Raw genomic sequence first — 17859 nt, 5'->3', positions numbered from 1 at the left:
GACAACCAATAAAATTGTTTTTGATTTTTTTTTTTAGATTTTATTTATTTTTTCACGAGAGACAGAGAAAGAGAGGTAGAGACATAGGCAGAGAGAGAAAGGGAGATATAGGTGCCCTGCAGGGAGCCTCTTGTGGGACTCGATCCCAGGACTCTGAAATCACAACCTGAGCCAAAGGCAGATGCTCAACCACTGAGCCAGGTGCTCCATAAAATTGGTCTTAACAGAGAAAAGCCCACCATGCCATAAGATAGCTTTGCCTCAGCAAAATGATCATAGAACCTAAAATTCTGGGATTCTAAGCTTGCCTTTTTCATGTGTTTCTCTCTCTATGAGCTCTGTGCCCACAGTTTTGAGATCTCAGGCACTGCAGTGCTCTGTCTGATTTTACAAACATTTGGCTATTTGTCATATTAATTTACTCAGTGTTGTAGAGAAAGAATTAGAAATGGTCTTGTTTAAGAACAAGACCTAAGCCAGAACTGACTTGGGTCTCAGGACTTCCTGTCTGTGTTTGCGCCGTTTCGAGAGTTGGAAACTCACATGCCTAAAGGAGTCAGACAGCATAAACAGATTAGGCAAACTTTTTTTTTTTTTTTACTTTTATAGAGAAGTTTTTCTTTCAACTTATGGCACTCTAGGGAATGATTTTATGTTCCTTCCTTTCATAGAGAGATGGGCATAGAGAAATAGATTTCTCCTACAAGTAAAACATTTGTGTGGTCATACTGAGAAATTGGTGAAATCTGGTGTCTGTTGTGGGAGGAAGTGGGGAGTGACAGGGTCTTCTACATACTGAACAGTGCAGTCCCTTGTGAAGGGATCAGTCATCCCTGGGCTCTAGCTGACTCTTGCCGTGGGGGAATATGGGTGGCCTAATGTCTTGCATATGCCAGTTCTTTGGGAGAAACCAAAATCTGGATTTCAAGTGGAATCTCCCAATTTAAAAATATTGGCTGATTTTTTTAAGCATGATAGAACCCAAGTAAAATACATCTGTGGGCCAGATGTCCCTTTGTATTACCCGTTTATGATCTCTGTGTTATAGCGGGTTATGTTTCTATTTCTCCTGTATTCCAAATGCAGATGCCACCTTTACAAGGAAGGACCTAAAAGTCAACCCTAGTTATATATCAGAAGACGGCTTTTCCCTCTTGATCTAGAAAGCCACCCTGAAGAAGATCTGACTCTGTCCAGTACAAGCTTCCTACCTATCCATATCATTTGTAGACTTTTCTGTTTGCTCTCAGAGCTGAAATCTGAGAAGATGAAGGAAATAAAAAAATAGTCATAAAGTTAGGCGAGCTCTGTCTATATTTCTAAGGCAACCACTTGGCAAATACGGTCATTGTGGTTAAACTGGTTATTTCACTGGGAAACAAATAACCACTAATAGGACACTGTGTTCTATACCATGCTAAATACATTAGAAAATAGAACATAAATAGAGAGATCAACCCTAAGATCAGGCACTCCAGGCTTTTGAAATGAGTGCTTAGTTATTTGAAAAACTGACTTGGTCTTTGCTAACCAGAGTAGGCTTTTCTACCAGATGCTGTTGAGGGGGGAAAAATGCAGCTGACCATTTGAAATTCCGTTCTCCCGACCTTTTGGCCCTTTTGGTGGCATCCCCTTCTTTTTAATAATAGATGTTATGAACTAAGAGCCACCTATATACCAGGCACCCCTGTAAGGCAAACTTTATTATCATTATTTTACAGTCATACAAGATGAGGCTCTGAAAGGTCAAGTAACTTTTCCTCCTTAGCACAGAATATAGGCATAGACCATGAATTTGAACATGAGTCTGTCTGTTTCCAAAGCCTGTGTTCTTTGCACTAAGCTACTGTTTTAAAATGTAGATTTTATTATTATTCTGATATAATGAGGCCAACAGATCAGGGGATCTGAAAGGATAGCTTGTTGCTCACAGTTCTGAATTGGGGAGGGCATGCCTTACCATCATGCAGGACCACACGGGAAGCAGCACAGTTGTCCCTAGCCCTCTGGTTGGTACCTGGCCCTGGCGTGCTTAGAGCAGGGAAGCAGTAGCCCATAGGCGAGGTGGGGGACGGTAGGCCCTGAAGTAGTTTGCACATGAAAGGCATGCTCACAGATGAGTTGAGTCCTTTGCTGTCTAGGAATTGCCAGCCTTACCAGGGGCAGTCTCTCTGGGGACAGAAAGACCATAGATTCAAAGCATCAGAAATGGGATGCCTAGGTGGCTCAGTGGTTGAGTGTCTGCCTTCAACTCAGGGCAATATCCAGGGATTGAGTCCTGCATCGGGCTCCCTGTGAGGAGCTTGCTTCTTCCTCTATCTCTCTGCCTCTTTCTCTGTGTCTTTCAAGAATAAATTAAAAAATAAAAATAAAAAATAAAGCATCAAAAATACCAACGATAAAAATATGTGATTAAGATGGCCACACTGCCTCTTCTCAGACCCAAACACCTTTCTTGATCTGATTTTCTTACATTCTGCAACTAGTCAGCTACCAAATTTGTTTTCTTCTACATATATCTCATTTATTCATTCAAGGTGCCAGGTACTGATGTAGGCAGTGGGGATTGGGAAATAATGGGGCTCTTGATGTAATAGAGCTCAGAGTGTAGGGTAAAGAAAGACATATAAATTAATGATTTCTTTAAAACTTGCTAAATAGTACAATAGAGCAAGAACAGGAAACATTTTTGCCTCATGTTCTCACCCTCAGACTCTGAGCCCTGTCTACGTTTCCTGCCCTCTACACCTGGCCATGTCTCTGTCCTGCATTCCCTACCAGGCTAATTTTCTTTTCTTTTCTCTTCTTTTCTTTTCTTTTCTTTTCTTTTCTTTAATTTATTTTTTATTGGAGTTCAATTTGCCAACGTATAGTATAACATCCAGTGCCAGGCTAATTTTCTTAACTTCTCATCATTCTGCTCCCCAGATCTAAATAATTTCATGGCCTCTAATTCAATAAAAGTATAAGCACTTACCTGACTTTCAAGACCCACTCTCTGCCCCCACACTCCCCCATTATTCCAGTATTGTCGCTACTCCATTTATTCTTTAATTTAACAGCCACCTGTGACCTAAGTGTGGCCCACAAAAATAGACACAAATGTAAAGTGTGTGGTAGTGCATCTGAGAAGCACACAGTACTGTGTAAGCATGTGGTGTGTCTCCATTGTGCTTTGCGCATCCCACATCTATTCCAGAAATATTTACAGAGCAGCTATGATATGCTAGGCTTAGGGCTCTGCCAATCTCCTTACTGTCCGCAGCCATCAATCTCTTTCCATCTCCATATCTACTCATCACGGCCTCCTTTCCAGCATGCCTGGCCTCTAGCTTTCTACTCCTCCAAGCTACCTGTTCTCAGCCTCCCAACTGAAGCCTCACCTCCCCCAACTAAATAATTATTGCCAAATTATTGACCTCTGACATTATGTTAATATGTATTATATGTATTGTATTTCTTATGTTCCACTGTATTTCTAGAACCTAGGCACAGTGAATGCACTAGGCATTCAGTAAATAGTGAATCACTATACTCATGCATGCACCACACGTCTGGGTTCTGTGCTTCCCACTGGATGCTAATTTAAATCTCCCTTCTCTGAACTCTGAAAGTGCTTCCCATAGAGATGGGCCTCAAATCAAGGAATGCTTTTAATTATCCTTTACTGTTGTGAACTCTAAGGTCCTGACACCCCTCATCACAGGAACCCAAGGCTGAATCTGGAGGAAGTTAGCATTTGAAACCCATGTAGCTTTTTCTCATTGAAATGACCAGTGGCTTTGGTATTATTTTGAGCATTTCTTCATAACTGTACACATGGAATTCAGCAACATAGACCTACAAGTTTAGTACATGTTACGGCATAGTAGTTAAGAACAAGGACTTTAGGTACAGAGAAACCTCAACTGGAAACGAAGATCTGTCACTTACTCCCTGTGACCAACCTCAGACAAATTGCTTACTCTCTTTTGGTCTCAGTTTTCTCATCTGTATAGTAGAGAGTGTTATCTTTTCCCCAGGAATAGTGTAATGAATAAATGAGATAATAATGTATGTAAAAAACTTAGCTCAGTGTGGATACATGGTATATGAGCAGCAAAGTTTAGGTGCTAGTATTTATACTATTGTTGACGTTGTGGTAGACACTCTCTACAGCCCAGCAATCCTGTTCTAAAGGGAGTCTGGGGGAGGGCTAAGGAGGTTATTGAGGTTCTGAGTAGTTAAGTGTCTTGCACAAAGTCACACAGCTAGTTAGTATCAGAGCCAGAACCTAGACCTGATTTCTGTGGCTCCAGAAAAAAATTATCTTCCCCTTTACACAGCTCTGGCTGTCAGGAAACACTCTTTGAGAGACTATCTCCATGAGGCCAAAATAACCAATCGGTTCATAGTCTGAATGAAAATAAATTAGATGATGGACATTAAGAAGGGCATGTGATGTGACCAGCACTGGGTGTTATATGCGACTTAAAGAATTGTTGAAAACTACATCAGAAAATAATGATGAACTATGTGTTGTTATGTTTTATATGTTTTAACTAAATTTTAAAAAGAGAGGGATGCTTGGGTGGCTCAGCGGTTTAGCGCCTGCCTTCGGCCCAGAGCATGATCCTGGAGTCCCAGGATCGAGTCCCACATCAGGTTCCCTCTATGGGGGCTGCTTCTCTCTCTGCCTGTGTCTCTGCCTCTCTCTCTCTCTCTCTCTCTCTCTCTCTCTCATGAATAAATAAATAAAATCTTTTTAAAATAAATAAATAAATTTTAAAAAAAGAAAAAAACAAAAAGTAAATATAAAAAATAAATTAAGTAGTTAGAATGATTCTGGAGTACTAGAGACTTATGTGAGCATTGGGAAGACGCCCAAATTAGGTTCAGGAATACAGGCACACTGTTGGGTGTGTTTTAGCAAGCAGGGTAGCATCATGGGGAAACATTTCCCTTCCTGATACTTTTATTTATTGTTTTGTTTAGAGCTACCAAGGAATAAAATCCCAGACATGGGATTTCAAATGAGAAGTAGATTGTTGTCCACAGGTTTAGACATTACTGTCCTTGGAGAGCTATGCCCCAATTTCTCATGGGATAACTTTTTCTTTTTCTTTTTTCTTTTTTTTTTTTAATGTGATAACTTTCCAATCAGGAGACGTCCTTTTGACAGCTCTAGGGCAACTCTTTTCTTATTTTTTGAATTGATAATCCCTCCTCATAGTCCGTTTCACTCAGCTTCTCCATTAGTAAGAGAGGGTGAGTAATTCAAGGCCTGCTATTGCCCTGGGGTAACAGCCTGAACCAGGAGACAGAAATGGTGTGACCCAGAGCTTGGCACTTTAACACCCAGGTCCTGGAATTACCCCTTCCCACTCTTGTCCTCACACCTCCTTTTTGGACCTGATACTACCTGTTCCTACCAGTTTAGCCTGGAGAGTTTCATTTCCTGCTCATTTTTCTTTAGACTGCTTTGGTTTGTGGATCAAGAAGCTGGCAGTAGGTGAAGCAAAGCTAAGTTTCTGAAAGAGCCGGACACTAGTTGAGTTAGCATTTTAACATTCTTAGGTCCTCTGTGGACAGAGTTGAAAGAAACAGATATGTTAATATCTCTTTTTCTGGCGTCCATATAAGTCAGAGAAACTATAACACTGACCCATCTCTTTTGTTTTTCAGATAGACCACATGGTGCAGGGCCATGCTGCCTTCCCTGAACTAAAAGCCAAGGCTGCTGCCAGGTAACTGTTGCCCCTCCTCCCCTACAACTTCCCACACTTTCCTGCACTGAGGACATTCACCTTAGGCAGCTGAGTGACTCAGTTCCCCTTGGGTGATGAAAATGCCCTGCAGTGTTTGGTTATAAGACAGTCATCTGGATGATCCATATATTAATTTTGAAAATGATCTAAGAGAACTCAATAAAACTAGAGGTTCCAAAAAATATGCCAGGAACTGTGGATGAGAGACTCTAATGTAGTAGAAGGAACATGAATTTCAGAGTCCAAACTTCTGGGGTTCGAATCCAGATTTACTCTACAAGGTGTGTGACCTTGGGCAAGTTATCCAACCTCTTTACACCTGGCTTTTCATCTGTACAGTGGAGGATAAGAAATGACCTGAAGTGATTTTTAGGATTTTTTGTTAAGTAAAGAAAGCAAATAAGTGTTTACATTATACTCCCTTTCATTTAAAAGGAAGGTGACTGTAAGAAACTATATGTGTATTTACTCATTTATGCAAAAGAAACACAAAGAAGATTAAATAGAACCTGATGAGACTGACTGGTTACATGGAGGTTGGGGTAGGAATGGGATGGAAACATGGGGGAGTGAGAACAGGGTAAGAGGTGGAGGTAGCACTTTTCTCAGCATATCTTTTTTATAGAACTCTAATTCTTAGAACTATGGTGATACTTCACATGCCCCTTGAAAATAGAAGGTATATAGGTTAGATGGTAGGTAGGTAGATCAATAGATAGATAGATACTAGGATGTATGTGTGTGGTGGGAGTGTGCAAAATGAAATACAATTAGCAAAATCTAAATCTATTGTATTAACAATGAATACCATAACCACATTAAGGATTTGAGAAAGAAAAGAACCTAAGTAGCTTTGAGAAAGAATATTTTGATAGTATAATGTATGGCTAAAGATAAAATAACCATATATAAGTATTATATTCTGGGGCGCCTAGGTGGCTTAATCAATTAAGCATCTGCCTCAGCTCAGGTCATGATCTCAGGGTCCTGGGATCAAGCCCCATGTGTCAGGGTCCCTGCTAAGCAGGGAGTCTGCTTCTCCTTCTCCCATTGCCCCTCCCCCTGCTCATGTGTGAGCGCTCTCTCTTTCACTCTCTCTCTCTCTAATAAATAAATAAAATCTTTAAAACAATTTTAAGTATTATAGTCTAATTCCTAAATTTGCTTTTCATAAATGTCTGGATTAGCTCTTCAAAAAATCCTTTATGTGTATACTACAACTAAGCAAATAAATAAATATATTGTGGATAATGAGAGCCAGGTTTCTCTTAAATAGGGAAGGGGGAAGTTTACAGTGAACCCTGTGGTAGTGAGTGGAAGTAGGAGGTATTAGGATCAACTTGAGATTTTGTATATATGTGTATAGGTACAGCTGTCTCTAGACAGAGCTATAGTCATAGACAGAAATAAATACAGTGTGTATATCCGTGTGTGAGTACACATACATATATTCCCTGTGCTCTCTGCTGAGATGGCCTGGAAACAATGACCCCTCGTAGCAGTATGCATACCTAGCACCAGATCCTGGTTTTTAAATACTGTTGTCTACCTAAAAGGAATCAGAAAACTTCTGAGAAGGATCACACCATGGAACTTCCTCATCTAACACTTTATTTGGGTCCGATACCACATACCCTATCTTGAGCAAGGGTTCCTACCTTTAGATCATCCATGAACTCCTTAATCATCTACTTAAAACTTTCTTCTTAGAAACCTGGCCAGTTCCAGGGTGAGGACAGAGAACACACATGAACATTTGATGATGCCAGAAAGTAAGGAAGTACTTGAAGACAACTTGTCATCCTAGTGCATAGAACACAGTTCTAAGAATCTCTCCATGGCCTTTGGGGACAATTTGATCAACAGAATAAGTAATGGTAGTATAAAGTGACTCCCCGAGGCCATACTGATAGAAGTAAATTATTGAAGAAATAAATATTTGGGAAGAAAGGGCAGGTCTTCTTGTCCACTTCAGGGACCATGTGCTAGAAATTATTATTTTTTGTATAAATTTATTTTTTATTGGTGTTCAATTTGCCAACATATAGAATAACACCCAGGGCTCATCCCATCAAGTGCCCCCCTCAGTGCCCGTCATCCAGTCACCCCCACCCCCCACCCACCTCCCCTTCCACCACCCGTAGTTCGTTTCCCAGAGTTAGGAGTCTCTCATGTTATGTCTCCCTTTCTGATATTTTCCACTCATTTTTCTCCTTTTCCCTTTATTCCCTTTCAATATTTTTTATATTCCCCAAATGAATGAGACCATATAACGTTTGTCCTTCTCTGATTGACTTATTTCACTCAGCATAATACCCTCCAGTTCCATCCACGTCGAAGCAAATGGTGGGTATTTGTCATTTCTAATGGCTGAGTAATATTCCGTTGTATACATAGACCACATCTTCTTTATCCATTCATCTTTCGATGGGCACCGAGGCTCCTTCCACAGTTTGGCTATTGTGGACATTGCTGCTATAAACATCGGGGTGCAGGTGTCCCGGCGTTTCATTGCATCTGTATCTTTGGGGTAAATCCCCAGCATAAATGTGGAGGAAATAATGGAACTAGAATATTCTCATTAGGCAAACACCGTAGTAATACTTGTTGCAAGGGAGAATCACCAATGGAAGCTGAAATTGGGGAAAGTATGATGCACAGTGGGCTATGTGCATAGTCCCAAAGTATCTTACTATAAGGTACTCATTAATAGCAAAGAAAAACAGTAACTCACAGTGGAGAGATCTGGCAAACAGTGCCTTACCCATGTGATCAAAGTCAAACAGTACCGGCAGCAGGATCTCTCAGTGTTGAGCACCTCCCTTCATAATGTACCCAGAAGGACGTGACATCATTTCTGTAAGGCCCTTGCCAAAAATGGATCACCTCAGCAAAAATGTCTGGACACATCAGCCAAGCCCCACCTGAAGTGCATTCTACAAAATTATTAGCCAGGACGCTTCATAAGATGCTGAAATTTCAGGAATTATTGCAGAACTGTCTCAGATTGGAGGAGACAAAAACAATGTGTGATCATGGTTTAGACCCTGGACCCAGAAGAAGGACATGAGTTGGGGGAAAACTGTCAACATTCAAATACAAATAAGTCTGCAGATAGCTAATAATATCATATTTATGTTAATTTCTTAGATGATGAGTATAAGGGAAGTCTGTTTACTCTTTCTCTTTCTATGAATCTAAAATTATTTCAAAATGAAATCCGTTTATTGTTTTTCAAACTGTTTATGATAATAACACTTTGTTGGGCTTTTCTAGAAAGGCAAGGTATTTTATAATATTAACAGAGAAACCCCTCTTAGCCAGTACATAGAGCAAGGGTTCCTACCTTTAGATCATCCATGAACCCCTTAATTGTCTACTTAATGCATAATTTTCTGTGAAGAGAGGCCATAACTTTCATCAGATTCTTGAAGGGATCCAGCATTTATAAACCACAAACACAAACACTGGATTTGGGAGTTTGGAGATCTGGATTCAAATCCCAGTTCTGATAGGCATCATTGTATGAACTTGTTTCCTCATCAGAACATGGGATAGTAGCTCTGAGAGAACCAGCACTGAGTACCTCTGAGAATTTGTTTTGATTTTAATGAGGTAACGTACTTGGCAAGGCTTGTAAACTTTACTATGGCAATTATGACAACAGGTACCACTGCTATTTCTGCCGCTATTACTAATGGTTTTATAAAAGAGGAGGATGTTTTGGTGGTGGTGGTTCTAGGGGTAAGCAGCACATCAGTCATCCATAACCTGCTGACCTTCTGATGCAAAGTGTGGTAAAGTAGCAAGAACCCTGGACTAGGTATGACAAGTCTTGGATTCTTGTGCCAGTTCTACCATAAATGTCTCAATGACTCAGTTCCCTCACCCATAAAACCACAATAATACCACCCTGCTTAACTTATTTTACAGGGGTTATATGGATGAAAGTAGATTGGGGAAGTGCCAGTCTCTGAAGATCTTAAAGCCGAACACAAACCTAAGGGATAGATTTTGCATGGAAATATTCAAAATTTCCAGAACTTTCTTCTATGGGTGAGCCTCATGAGAGTAGTTGTGATTGAGAAAAGGAAAGAGATTGATGGATTACCAGTGCAGACTCAGGGAAACAGCAGCCTGAGGTGATCCAGAAGCAGCAATTATTAGGATTCTTATGTGGAGTCAGAACTGGATTTAAATCCCAACTCTTTCTGTATACTAGTCGACTTCATACTACCTTCCAACTACCTCCCTGTATTTCTGCCTTTAAGAGCTAAGTTTCTCCAAAGCATTGCCTGCACTCATGGCTACTACTTCCTCACTTTCTACTCATCCCTTGCCCACTTCAATTTAAATTTTGTCCCCATCTGCCCCTGAAAGAGTTAATGATAAGGTCCTCAGTGACCTCTGTTAATGAGTCTGTAGGGTGCTTTCCAGTCCTCATCCTTGGACTCTCAGCAGGATGTGGTACCAATGATCATACCTTCCTTTCCTTTATAACACTCTCTTTCCTGGGCTTTCTTTCTGGAATGCTGTTCCTCCTAGTTTTCCTCCTATATCTCTGGCTTGTCCTTCTTAGTCTCCTCTTCAAGTTCAATTTCAAGATCTTTTTCTTTTTCTTTTTTTTTTTTTTTAAAGTAAACTCCACACTGGGTGTGGAGTCCAATGTGGAGCCTGAGATCAAGACCTGAGCTAAGATCAAGAGTCAGACACTTAACCTATTGAGCCACCCAGGTGTATTGACCATCATATCAAAGTTTATTATCCCTAGGCTGCTGGCCCTCTTCCCTTCTCTCTTTACCATCTCTACCAAGGTGGTCCCATCCACACTCTTGCTGCATTTCTTTCTGTATCTCAAATTTTACATGCAGCTCATCTATTTAGTAGATATTCAATAAATGTCGATTCTTTTTCCTTTCACTTTCTTTCTATTGTCTTATAAAGGAAAGTGCTTCTCCATCTTACCAGATATATGAACAGAATATTCCAAGATTGTAGGACCCATTATATATTATTAGGTCTTAGAAAGAAATAGGCATAACTGTTATTCAAGTGAATTTGGCTGTTTGGAAAGGACAACAAATCCCTTGGAATCAGAAACTGCATGTCTCTTTTGGGATGCCTTAAGGCTCTCTGAAAAAAGAATGCTAGTCACCCCTGCCTCAGAGCTTAGCATCAGCAAATCCTATTTAAAACTGTAGGAACAAGTGTTGATAAACAGATTTAGTATTTTATACTCTTGATTTGCCATAATCTTTTCAGACTCACCCCTGAAGAATAATGTTTTGTTGGCTTATGAATTAAGTAAACAGTAACTAGATGTGCTCATGCATGCAACTGGCAAGAGTCTCTCTCTATGTGAGGCCAAATATCCAGCGGTTCCACTCCTTAGATAGAGATTTCCTTACATTGATCATAACTTTGGCCCTTTCCCTCTAAACTTCCCATTATTGTCTTAATTGTTTTATAGAACATTAGTTCCCAATGTCTCAGAATGAGATTCTAGAAATAGCAGGGTTTGGTCAGAAGGTGTTGGCTTAAAATACAAGTTTATGTGCAAGTTTGGTAGCAGAACCAAGGTGATGTGTGATGAGTGTCTAAGAGCATTTAAGATCATAAAGTAAAAATACAAGTCCCTACTTTCATGTAAATTACACACACCCACACGTTTATATACATACAAACGTGTGTAGAGAAAGAGCACACATTCGCACAACAGGAATTGGTAAGCTTTCTAAAGAAAGAGATGAGTTAAGAGGCAGACGTTAGGGTGATGGATGGGAACTCTTTCAGGTGAGGAAGTCGGGTGACACTTGAGCAAGACTCTGAGTGAAGAGTGGGAGCAAGCCATAGTGTTTGGGTTGTATGGCAAATCAAGAGTATAAAATACTAAATCTGTTTATTAGTACTTGTTTCTACAGTTTCAAATAGGATTTGCTGATACTGAGATCTGAGGCAGGAGTGTTCTGTTTTTGGAGAGCCCCAAGCCACACCAGAAGATGTAAGGGACAGCAAGGCCCCAGGCCTGAAGGCACCAGTCAGCTTGGCAGGCTTCAAGATACTGTAAAGGCCATCCTGGCTGAACCAGAGTGGGAGGGAGCTGGTAACAGAGGAGGGCTTGAAAGTTAGTCAAGGCCAGAGCATGAGGATCATTGTGGTATGTAAAGACACTAGAATTTATTCAAGGTTTTAGTTTCTGAGCAGAAGAAAGACACCATCAGATATACCTTAGAAGGATTACTTTGGCTGTTCTGTGGAGAGTAAACTAGACCGTTAGTCAGGAGGGAGGGTTACAGTAAAAGATCGGGCCCTCCATCTCAGCGAGCTCATCGTCTACGGAAAGGAAAAGACTATTATCAGAGAAGCCCAGCCTGTTCTGAGTTACTTTTGCAGAAGTCACTGCAAGCAGTGATCATTTCTTGTGATTCTGCTGGTTTCGGGTCCTAATTTAGGATTATCAGAATGAAGTTTTTCTAAATCACATTGTCTCTCCCAACCTTTCTTTTCTCCCACCATCCCTGGATTTTTCTGTAATTTCTATAAGGACAATTCAGTGTTTATTGATCTGATTTTTTCCTCAGGCTTTTTTTTTTTTTTTTTTTTTCTGATTCCCATAATCCCATTGAGGAGCAGTTTCTTCAATTGCACTGGCGCCCATATGCCAAATCTCAACTACACTTAAAGCTCCCCATGAAAGGCTGTATGTGTTCCCTTGGTGCAAGAAAAGGAAAAAGAAAAGACATGAACATTTTTGAGAACTTGCATTGTTCCTGGCACTGTAGTTGCTAATAGTTTTATGTATATTATCTCATTTAATTCTACATGAGGAAATGAAGATTCTAGGGACTCTTAGACTCTACATCTAAAGCTGATTCCCACTTTCCATTCCACTCCAAAGTTCTCACATTGCTTCCTTGGCCCTGGAGGCTTCTTCAGTCTCAGTCCCTCAGTCTGACAACTGGGGCCATCAGTCTATCAGCAAGTATTTATTTAGGCTCCTCTGAGCTAGGACCGTCATAAAACGAGGGTGACAATATTAACACCTTTCATCCCCTAGGCGGTGCCAGGATAGCCAGTAAATTCTTGATGGCTCTTGGATGAGAAATGTTTCTTAAACCGAAATAAGTAGAAATTATAATGCCTTTCTTTGGCTTCTACTTTGCATGCAAGGATAGGAAAGTGCTCAGGGCATTGGGGTCCTCTCAAGAAGACTGAGGACTGTGCTGACTTAGGAAATAAATCCTCCATTTCAAGAGCAGACATCCAAGAGGAAGCATGTGTTGGGTTGTTGGCTATCTGACCTGAAACTCATAAGAGAAATTGGCAGGAGATAAGAGCATATATTTGAAAGTCCTCAGCCCTAGATGGTACCTGAAGTCATGAGAGTAAAGGGTATTATTCCTCACCACAGGACCAGTTTCAGTAGACTCCATCTTGTGGCGGATCAGGAAGTGGGGAACTGGAGACAAGCTTTCTCAACTTCTGGAAGGGGCACAAATGTCTGCTGTTGGACTGTATTTTCTGACTTTTGACTTCAAAATACGGTCACTACGCTTCTGGACAAGTAGCCATGAATCCTAAGAATTAAAATGACTTTAGAGAGGCAGGAAAGAGTTGAGATTCCAGGGATGCTGTCCTCATTGAAGATTGTAAGCAATAAAGTCTGAAAAAAAAAAAAAAAAGAAAAACAAAGAAATCAGTCCTGACTCTTGGACTTTTAAAACTAGAAATGAATTTCCTACAATGGGAAGGAAGGGTAACTCTTTATTGATTACCTATCATTTTATAGTGTTCGGTCTCTATATTGAATCTTCATAGCAGCCTGTAATGTAAGAGAATTAGCCCCAAGTACAGAAAAGTAAACTAGGCTTAGGGAGCCTTAGTGTACCTGACTACCCAACTGCTACCCAGTGAAGTCACTTTGTGGTTGTTGAAACTCTATTTTCTTCATCATACACAGTGAGGACCAGGGCAGCAGGAATTCCTCCCTCTGGGAGAAGATATATGAGCCTGGAGTTTGTGAGATGGAGGGAGAACCACCCACTTGAAACAGTTAACATGTGATTCCCGAGCTGAAAGGGGGCTTACCGCCGTTTGAGAAGGAATTGGTAAAAAATACAAAATTAAACAAAGTCAGAACCAAAAAAGGCATCATGTAAGGTTAAAATTATGTGAATAATGATGTGCATTTGTTATTATAATGTTTTCCAAGTGCATTTCATTTTGAATGATATACTCAGATAGCACACATGGTAAGGTATAATTGAAAAAACATGCAGGAGAATGGCTGCATTCAAAGAATAAACATACAGCTGTGAGGAGGTTAGGAGTCAAAGGGGTAAGCATATGCCCCGTCCCCCAGGGATCTCATTAGTGCATGAGTGACCATATATGTAAGAGGCTAAACGAATCTCACTGTTTGCAAAGACCCGCATTAAATGAGACAATGACAAATCAATAGTAATTAGGCCTATAGATTCTTATTGACCCAGATGTCTGAAACCAAATGCCCTGCCCTGAGATTCCTTGAGAGGCAAATGAAAAGATTTATAGATGTGTGCTTTAAAATATATATATATATCCCTTTAAGTGCAGCGATGGTATTCAGAAATGGGATTTTGCTAGAATCAAGAAATCACTCTTGATTTCTGGCTTGGAAGGACATTTCTGTGGCTTTTATTGTCAATGGGGTTCCTGTTGGACCATGAGTGGAGAGAACTGGGAAGTAGAAAAACAGAATGTGATCATATTCTCCCCAGGTGTAAGGCTCTGGGCCTGCCTTCCACAGAGGCCTCCAGGACCCTTTCCCAACATTGTCATAGAATAGAATCGTGCTAAAAAACAGTTTGAATGTGGGCCCGACAAGTCATTTCAGACCTGGGTTCCAGAAGGCACATGGCTTCGGGATCACACAGAGATAGGGTTATTTAAATTCGGCCTCACTCTCGTGTCTTCACATCTCTGAGCATCTTCTGTAAAGGGGTGTTATTGGTATTCTGTAAAGGGGTGCTATTGGCTCACTGAGCTGGATTGAGGGCCTGGTGTGCTGTTGGGTGGGGCATGGCTGCTGATGTTGCTGTGGCCAGTGAGCCTTTTTCCAGCAGTATTATTATCCTTCAAGTAGGATCCAAGGCAGAAGATTTTTACAGATGGAAATGAGGTGTCATGGCAAGAAGCAAATAGATTGCCTCCACCCAGCATACCTTCGCACACACACAGGCACTCACGCACCCGCTGGTGCACACACACAGAGGCTGACTTGTGCACTCACTTCTGCACTTACATAGACCAGTTTTTTCTCCTGTCTTTTCTGTCCTGGAGCTCCACATACAGTTTTTATTTAACAAAATAATTTGAAAACCACTGTTCTACCTGTTTGCTTCTTTTTTTAAGCTTAAATTAGGAAACTTTCGGGAACTTCATGGGCTCCAAGGGAACATTCACAGTGTCACAAAACTGGAACCAGAAATGTTCGAGCTGCAGTCCTAAAGCATTTGTGAAATGCAAATAATATCATGTTAGGTTAATATCGGAGATATTAATGTCCCTTGGACGTTAATTCCCTATACTTTTTTTCCTGCCACTGTTCAGGCCGTGCTTTTAACCTTTAAAGCTATCTTCCCGAGGCCACCAGTGAGAAGTAGCATGGAAGCCACCCTCTGATAAACTCACTTTCTTTAGAATCATTGGTTCAAGACTTTGAGACAGAAGTACATTTAAAGAGGGGAAAGGTGACCAACTTCAGTCTCTGTGCCCTGCAGTAAGATTTAGCTCAGTAAGATAGCTATCATGATGCCCATTTTATGTATGGGATAACTGAAGTTCAGAGAGCGTAAGTCACTGGCCCATGTCACCCAGCTAGGATGAGTAGAATCCACACATGAGCCCAGGACTACCTTGGTTCCCAGTCCCCTCCTATCTCCCTCTCACACAAACACTGAAAACAGAGAGGTGGTGTGACTCCTTCATTCTGCACCCAAAGAGACAGAGCCTTAGAAAGGAGAAAGAACAAATGTGATGCCATTTGATACATTGGGGTTGGAAATCAAATCTCCTCATTCCTGATCTAACTGCATTCCTCTGTCCCATTACTTCCTTTAGCCAACTCCCATCCCAAGTCCAGGAACTTACCTTTATATCTGTCACCTCATCATTATTGTTACAATTAGGAATACTGATTTTTAAAAATCCTTTACACATGTACAGTATTGTACAGTTTACAAAATATGCTCTCTTCACATATATAGTCTCCTTTGATCTTCACAATAACCCTATGAGGTAAGTTGGACAGGGATTATGATATCTGTTTTTACAGATGCAAAGAAAGAGGGTCAGAACGTTTGAATAACTTTCTCATGGTTACACATCTTTCTAGGGGTAAAGCCACTCCTGGACCTGGTCTTCTGATTCCAAGCCTTTCCACTTTGCAGCGGGACATGCTACCTACTCTGGGTGATGGCACAGCATGATCAGAGAGCATAGTATGCTGGTTCCTGTGGTTTTGGGTAGTTTCTTTGCTGAAACTAGGGACTCTGCTCTCTTTCTGGATCTGATATGGAAGTACAAATCGTTTCTTTCTGTAGAACAGTTTGCTTCCCGACCCTACACCCCCCTTTTAAAAACAAAATCAACTTCTCTTCCAGATGCCAGAGTGTATATGCATATTTGAACAGTCACCTGGATCTGATTAAGAAGGCTCGGCCTGTGGGTTTTCTCACTGTTGATTTACATGTTTGGCCAGATTTCCATGGCAACCGGTCTCCCTTAGCAGATCTGACACTGAAGGGCATGGTAAGTAACAGCCAGTCCTTGCACGAAGGTGAAGGCGGGCCAAAGGGCTACAGAGTTTGGAAGAAGCAAAGTGAGGGGAAAGGAAAAGAGGAAAAATAAACAAGACAGGCCAAGGGCGCACAGGCTTTTTGCAGATGCATTGCTGTTGTGAAGGCTCTTGCCGCTCCCCAGGATGAGCTGCTGAAAGTTCTCATTGTTTCTGAGCCAACCTTGAAAGCGTTAAAAGCACTATTTCTTAGATTTAGCTACTGCTGCCTCTTTGTCCTGTGGAGCAGCTAGAAGTCATGAGCCCCTGCCTGTGTGATTTTTTATTTACATCACTTTGCAGAGTCATGTTTTCTGTCTCTATCCCCAGGCCACCCGGTAAATAAGTGGTAAATATTACCACCCATGGTCTTGATTGCCACAACCACATGTCTGCTCAGGCTCTGAGTCAGAGCTGTTCAGAGTGCATGTTAATATTATTAGGATTCAGATTAAACTTTGCTCAAAGTAAAATAAAATTAGTAACTTACGTCGGTGGATACATTGAGCTGCTGGTGACCCTTAGGGTCACTGGTGGTGCTTAAGATTCTGGGCGCTCCTGGAGGGGCCAGAATGAACTTGTGGCAGCCTTCATAGCCACCTAAGCTAGGATGGGACACTCTGGTGGCCAGGCAAGATTAAGTAGTATAGCCACTGAGAATCATCTTTGAGGTTGGAGGAAGCATGTTCAAACTAGAGAAATAGAACCAAGCTTCAGAGGCCAAGGGGGGCCACAAATAAGAAGAAAGTAAGCCAGGAATTCAGAATCTAGGAAGATGTGAAAAATTTGAGAAACAGAGTGCGCTGTGAGTGGAGGTGGGGAGATCAGAATGGAGGCTGTGAGCAAATCAGGGTTTATGCTGCGTGATGGTGGCGTGGGCTGCTGGCTTAAAGAGCTGCAAGACCCCAAATTCTATGGTTTTGTGATTAATTTTATTGAGACTGTTTTTAAATATTTTTATGATGCCAACGGGAAGACCTGATCTTTATTTTCATTACCTACTTGACATAATCAACTTGTGCTAATAAAAAGGAGTCACGAGAAAAGAAAAGAAAATTGGACATAGCATAAGTTATGTCTGTCTGGAGTCCATGAAGCGTGCCCATACAACAGATAATGAGCTTGGCCTCCTTACTTGGCTCGTGGAAGCAGAAGAGGAATGTCGGGAGAGGGCCATGTGGCCACAGGCTGCGGCCAGAAAGCTGTACTTGCAGATAACTGGCTCTCTGGGTACAAACAGAGGCTGGGGAAGAGCACATTTTGTATGGATACAAAAGCGAGAGTCTTAACTGAAGA

General features: G+C 41.1%; 1 protein-coding gene across 10 annotated transcripts in view; it reads left to right on the top strand.

Annotated features, from left to right (window-relative positions):
* FGGY (FGGY carbohydrate kinase domain containing) overlaps nucleotides 1-17859 on the top strand; it is a 412479-nt gene that overhangs the window by 292477 nt on the left and 102143 nt on the right. For all 10 annotated transcript variants that reach the window (XM_041771241.1, XM_041771246.1, XM_041771243.1 and 7 more), the window contains 2 exons: nucleotides 5665-5726; nucleotides 16391-16538. In XM_041771241.1, the coding sequence (XP_041627175.1) occupies nucleotides 5665-5726; nucleotides 16391-16538 (210 nt within the window). The remainder of the gene's footprint in view (nucleotides 1-5664; nucleotides 5727-16390; nucleotides 16539-17859) is intronic.

This window comes from Vulpes lagopus, chromosome 10 (assembly GCF_018345385.1).
Source record: "Vulpes lagopus strain Blue_001 chromosome 10, ASM1834538v1, whole genome shotgun sequence".
Lineage (NCBI taxonomy): Eukaryota > Metazoa > Chordata > Mammalia > Carnivora > Canidae > Vulpes > Vulpes lagopus.
This window is presented reverse-complemented; position numbering and strand designations above follow the sequence as displayed.